Source organism: Acomys minous (genome assembly GCF_964271855.1).
Source record: "Acomys minous genome assembly, chromosome: 11".
In the NCBI taxonomy this organism is placed as follows: Eukaryota; Metazoa; Chordata; class Mammalia; order Rodentia; family Muridae; genus Acomys; species Acomys minous.
The window spans coordinates 9,685,118-9,691,777 of record NC_140492.1 but is presented as its reverse complement, the minus strand read 5'-3'; the positions used below and the strand labels follow the sequence as shown (position 1 = coordinate 9,691,777).

General features: G+C 38.6%; 1 protein-coding gene across 1 annotated transcript; it reads right to left on the bottom strand.

The window, feature by feature from the left end:
- Positions 1-417: 417 nt before the first annotated feature.
- KRTAP27-1 (keratin associated protein 27-1) lies at positions 418-1,806 on the bottom strand. The gene has a single exon (XM_084801042.1). It carries the CDS (start codon positions 1,713-1,715, stop codon positions 1,098-1,100), a length of 618 nt encoding a protein of 205 aa, XP_084657168.1. The 5' UTR covers positions 1,716-1,806; the 3' UTR covers positions 418-1,097.
- Between the last annotated feature and the right edge of the window lie 4,854 nt (positions 1,807-6,660).

Sequence of the window (6,660 nt, the reverse complement as noted above, 5' to 3'; positions counted from 1 at the left end):
CTATTCTGATTCCATGATTCCCTGGTCTTTAAACTGAGCATGTTTACTACCTTTGGATAAAAACCAAAAAATGTGATACCACATTCTAGATTCTTCCCTAAAATATGTGGTAAATGAACATGTTCTTTTAATTTTCACATGCCTACTCTTTTTATCACATCAAAGCATCCTTCAAAACTCTAATATGAAACTCATAGCAAGGGTGCTGTGGACGTGGCTCAGAATTTGAGGGTAATTGCTCTTCTTCCCGAGGACCTACCTCCTATGTTTGGTTCCCACCAAAGTCAGGCAGCTCATAAACTGTTGAAACTACTTCCTGGAAATCTGGCACAAACACACACACACACACACACACACACACACACACACACACACACCTTTTACAATGTTGAAGAAAACAACACTATGACAACTATATTTATAACAGGTCTAGTTTATTTAAGAGAAATAACATTTTTCCATTCCCAAATCACTGGGAAATAGGGTAAGAAAAGGAAGAAGAGAGCAAATACAGTGATCTTTCTAATTGTAAATTGTCTGTTAAAAGAACACCAAACACTTCCTTGTTCTGAAGTCCATGGAGGTGAAATCCAAAATTCCCAAACTTCTCAGGTGAAGGACTCCATCTCTTCTTTACAGGTGCCTTGATTCAGTTAGTGAGAAGACCCAATTTAATAATATGTTGTGTATTATTGAATACTTGCTGACTTCTGGTCAGGTTGAACCTATCAGAAATTGTATGGCACCTTGAGCTTTCAGGATAAATTCCAGTCTGGTAGAATTGTATCACTTAGTAAACTAGATCTCTTGGAAAATATTTTCATAGACAATAGCTAGAAGTGAAAAGTTGTCCTTTTAAGAAACATTGGTTATTCCTTGGCAAAAATTAAAGTGTGTTGGTGATCTAAATATTTAGCGGGTTTTATGACTCTAGCTTACCACCAGAAATCCCCAAAAGATATTTGGAAAGAGTAGTTGAAAATGCATGTTCATTTGTCCACAAACACAAACATAAACCCATTATTTTAGATCTAGAGAAATCAAGTTTCCAAGTATTCAGAAATCAATTGAAACCAACCATATCCTTTATAAAACCTTTACTTACTAGGCAATTGTGAACCACCAGTCACACAGCACATTGACTCGTGAGTGCTGGAAGATTCCGGAAGATGTGACCCAGAGACAACATTGTTCAAGGAATTACAGGAACTGGACTCAGGGGCCTGACGGCAGCTTTGGCTGGATTTAAACTCCACAGTTCGGCAACTCTCAGACACTGTAGACTTTAGTGGGTAACACTTGGCTGTGTAACTTGCAGCTTGGTAGCTCTGGGCTGCAAAGCCCACTTGCTGACAGTTTCTTGACGGGAAGGGTTGAGAAGCACACTCGGGCACAGCTAGGGAGGTTGCAGATTGGCTTGCTGTTCTTTCACAGGTCTTGGAATTAGAACAGGTTGTTTGGTCAGCTCTGGAGTTCCAGGAACTTTGCACACAGGGGTCCACTTTGCATTTGTGCTGTCCACTCGTGGCCAGTTGGCAGGTGGAGGTTTCACTGGATGTTTCCTGAAAGTTGTCCAGGAGCCATGTTCTGCTGTGACAGCTGCTGGGCAAGAAAATTCCATCTTCAAAGCTTTTAGGATTAGACTCAAGTGTGAAACAAGAGAGTGACGGAGTTTTACCCAAGCTCCTGGGTGAGTGGCAGTGGCTATGAGGCATAGTCCCCGAACCCTTAATTGAAGTCAGTTAAAAAGACTCAAGATGTCAAATGTCAGGTTTAAAGATATAGACCTTGTATCTTTGCTGAGGACATTATATAGTACTCAGAAAGCTGGGCGTTGGCTTTTATTTCCAAGACTCCTTTGCACTTCATTGCTTAAGCTAATTTGAAGGATAACATCTTATTACTGCTTTGCTTGGTTCTATGTGAAATGGTGTCTTATTAACAAGATGCAAGTCCTATTGTTAATCTTCAAAATGGCTTTCATGTTAGCTCCATAACTGAGTCACCAGGGCGAGGTTTGTCAAATAGGAGTCCCAGTGTGTCATCCAAGCTCAGTATTATAACTTTATATTGGCAGGTGAACAATAAAGAGTGTGGCTATAAATGGCCAACTGAATCCTGATTAATAATAATCACTAGAGTTTTCAGTGTACCAGTCTAGATTTATCCAGAATGTGATAAGATGTTGTTAAATTATACTAAGAAGTAGATCTAGTTGAGGCCACCATCAGATTTTGGCCTCTAGTTGATCCACCTGTAAGTGGGGTGTACATTATTACTGTCCAATAATATTTCTTCTCATTATTCACTAAAATCATTAAATATTTTTGGTGGATGGCCCTAGCATCCTTTTTCTCTATTCTTCTTAAAATATTCATTTAATTTTCAATTGTGTGTATATGTGTATATCGGGGTATAATGTGTGTGCAAGTGAGTGCAGATGCCCTCAGAAGCAAGAAGAAAATAGCAGATTCTCAGAGCTTAGATGTGGTTACAAGTACATCTAGTGTGAGCAACCGCACATTGGGTCTGGGGACTCAGTGTACTCATTTGCAAGGCCTGATCATTGTCCCACGGCCTGCTCTTTTTTCTTTACCTGATCCTGTGTTCTCATAATCTCCTTGACATCTTCACATGAAACTTTTTTATTTTCCCACTTACAGGTTATTGTTTATTCTTCTGAGTAATGTACATTATTTTTTTTAAAGCAAGGTGCATAATCTTCACCTTTCCATTCCCTTTGTATAATTCAATAAGCTTTGTCAATGAAGACGAGTTACTACTGAAATAAAGTGATAAAATATATTGAACTTATGTCAGCAATTTGTACTTTTTTCACCTACAACATTGAATCAGAGGTTATAAAGCAAATCTTCATTGTACATTTCATACTGATACAATATTTGTACATATTTATGGGGTACAGTGTGATAATTGGTTCAAAGTAGGCACTGTGTTGCAATAATCAGCACTTACATCTTTTCAAATATTTATTGTTTCTATATGTAGGAAAGCTTTTTTACTCTTGTAAAACCTGAATTATATCCTAGAATTATATAGACCAGACTCCTTTTACTGTGCAGAAAAACAACAGCACAGACTCCATATGTCTGTGTTTCCCTTTCTGTCAACTTCTCTCACCCCTGCTCCCCACACCTTTCCTCTCTAGTGATTATTATTGTGCCAGTGAATTTCAACCTTTCTATCATGGTTGACTTTCCGCCAGGCAGATCTACATGTGATCATGCTTGCTGAAGGTCACTATTGCCTCTGCTGTAGCAGATCCAGTCCCAAGAGTTTTTAATTATATTCTGCTCTCTTTAGTAACAGCTCCTGTCTGCTGATCCATCCCTCAAGCTTTGTGTTTTGTTTTGCTTTTCACTGTGAACAGATGATCAACTCCTACATTTTTTTTTTGCACCAATATGTTCTAACTAGCGGTTTCATACTCACAACAGAGAGCCTGCCAAGATCATTTGTTTAACACATTCTATAATTTACTTAGCTCAACTAAAGAGTAAACATAAAGGGAATGCATTTTTAGAACAGTGCCCTGGCCTCCTGTATATATGTCCAAAGAATTTCAAGCCTATCCAAGAATTCTGAATAACCCTAATGAAAAACCATCCTTAATATTTGAAGGGCTAGGAACATTACAAAAAATAATAAGACACCCCTGAAATCACTGTAATAAGTGGAAGCTATTTATTGTTTAGAAAAAAAAAAGACAGCCACAAATTTCAAATCCTATTACGCTCTCCACATGAGCTCTTGACAATGCCATTCAATTCTTATGCATACAATCTTGGACGTCTTCACTCTTTCATTCTTTACAGTGGCTTCCATTGGAACTTCTGGTCACCGTGTGTGTGTGTGTGTGTGTGTGTGTGTGTGTGTGTGTGTGTGTGCGCATGTGGAGGGTTATGTACACACATATATGTGTGTGTTTGTAGTGGCTGGAGGTCAGTGTGGTTTCTTAGACACAACCCACCCTACTTTTGATAAAAGGACTTCTCAGATGGGCTAGCCTAGCATAACAAGTCCCAGGGGCCTCCTGCCTTGCCTCAACAATTGCTGTGCTTATAAGTACATGGCGCCATAACCAATATTTGAAAAATGTGTTCTAGGAAGTTATTATTGATCTTCATCCATGTGTATCATGCACTCACAATTGGCTTCTCTCTCCAGCCCTAATTCTCCTTCTTGAAGTGATTAAATTAATCTTATTACAATTAGAGAAAATTGTAATTTCTTAATCTAGTTTGTAATAGCTTCCAAGAGCTGATTTTTTTTTTCAATTCAAACATTTGTCTTCACCTTGGCCCAATGTAATCTGTGCCTAAAGGCCTTAACTATGACCTTTGGCTATGTCTAATTGTCCTTTGACTCAGTGTTCTGAAGATTCAGCCACACCTTTGTGCTGACCTTCATTGTTTTCTTTCTGAAGAATTAGTTTTCTTATATAGAAAATCTCCATCAACCCTTAAAACAAATCTTCCCATCATATTGTTTCCTGACTTTGCTACAACCCTTTGACTTTTATGAAGGGAAGAAACATCTGTATCTTTCTTGTTATGTGTTTCCCTACAATAGGCCCCACAGTGACTGCCTGCTGTGTGATAAAACCTTCAGAAATGTACTTTGAAAAGTAACAAACAAGGGGTGTTAAATAGAAATGTGCTTAAAGTGTAAGTGATTTCTGACAGTATACAGTATTCAAGATGTCATACCCCAGTGTTCAAGAACTGCAAAGGGTGCTTAGTTTAAATAAAACTAAATAATTGTGATGTTAGGATGTTGGGATAAAATTATTATAGAAGCCCCTTATTAGGCACAGTCTGAACCAGTCATCCTAGGACAATGCTTGGCTCTCCATAGGCTTTAGAAAGCCTTTTACCATGAAATGGCCTCTATTTTCCACTGCCAATGCACAGGCCTGTTGCCAAAATCTGTGGAGAATACAGGGAATCATACAGATTAGAGTTTACACCTGTGTCCAGGAACCAGCGTTCTTACCCTCCCACCATGTGGTAAATTAGTACAGACCCATGCAGTTCCTAACTAATTGATGTTAGGTAGAGACAGGAGACTGGCCACTTATAAACTGGGTCATTCTATGCGTTGTTTTCTCTTTGGGAGGAAACATTGGCTTGCATATTCTATTGAAATGAGTGCTGAATTAGTGGGTGTCTCAACACGTAATTTTGATTCAATGACCAGCTACAAATTTCAGTCACTGCAGAATTTATAGAGGGAGTTACCAGCTTATTACCACAGAATGACATAGGCTTGAACACTGATCACCTTGGAATTGCTTTTACAGGGCTTACTGAGAATTTGTATGAGCTTTGCAGGCTGTGATGATTATGTAGCATACCTTACAGTGGTCTTGAAAAACATAACTAGATACTTAACTGTTTATGGTGAGTGGATACTCTGTTGCTGAATGGAGAACAATTCCCCAGTTTGCCTAGCCCCGAGGGTCACAAATGACAGCAGGTGCACAACACCTCCTGGTCACCAAAGGGTGGGTGGCAATTAACATCTGGCACAAAAAAGCATGCTGAATAAGAGTGTCCCAAGCCTTGTAATCTCAAACTTCAATAAGAATTTTAAACTTTTGGTGCCTCTTCTTTTTCATTTTTTAAAATGTAAATTATGTGAGGTACAACATTGTAAATTTGTTTACTTAATTTTATGAGAATATATGTGCATACATAATTATTAGATTATTGGATTGAGTGACTCAAAATAATCAAACTCTTTAGAAGTGGTTAAGGGTCTTAATGCATTTCTCATAGGGTTAGCACAGGAGTTGTACAAAATTGTGAAGCTCATTAACATTTTAAAAAGATATTTAGGGTATAATTTTTTCTACATTTTTCCATGTTCCATTCATTTTCTTATGAAAGATGAGTTGTATTGTTCATTTCCATGAATGAAAAGAGTCTGAGATTGCCTCTACTTCTCTTTGGAGAAAAACTTAAATGATTTATATCAATCCTGTTTTATCGTTGCTTCTTTTATGTATGTTGGCTCTGTTACCGGGTATGGTATGCTTCATATAACTTGTTCAGGTAAGGTAAGGTACAAAATTATGAAATGGTTAGAATTATCCCACATTATGAATTTACCCTAGAGCTGCTCTGATGTGTTCTTCCCCCTTGAAGGATATTCCACCAATGACTGAAATGAACTGTCACCCCTGGCAACAATGATGGAGCCTTTCACGCAGCAAAGCAGTGTAGCAGTACTCTTCCCAGAGGCTCAGGATGTGGCTTCTGGGGCTGCTGCTTCCGCTGCTGAGCACACCCCTTTGCCTCCGTGTACATCAACAAGAAGGGGTTGTATTAGCAGTTAGTACAGTCTTTTCTGGCTGCCATGTGCCACACCTGTCACTCAACAGTTGATCCTACAGGGCTGGAAAAGATACTGGGTGTCATGTTGACAGGTCCACCAGCCAAGTGAGAATTTTACTTTCATTTAAGGTCATTAATTCCATATTCATCTGAACTCAGAAGTTTTATTCTGTAGACTCAGTTGTCATGGATGTGGGTAAAACGCCACAGCTCTGTAACAAATGCTCTAGTATCTGAAGGCAGCACCAAGAATAGATAAACCTATTTTTCTGGCTACATGATGACCTATACTACAAGAATT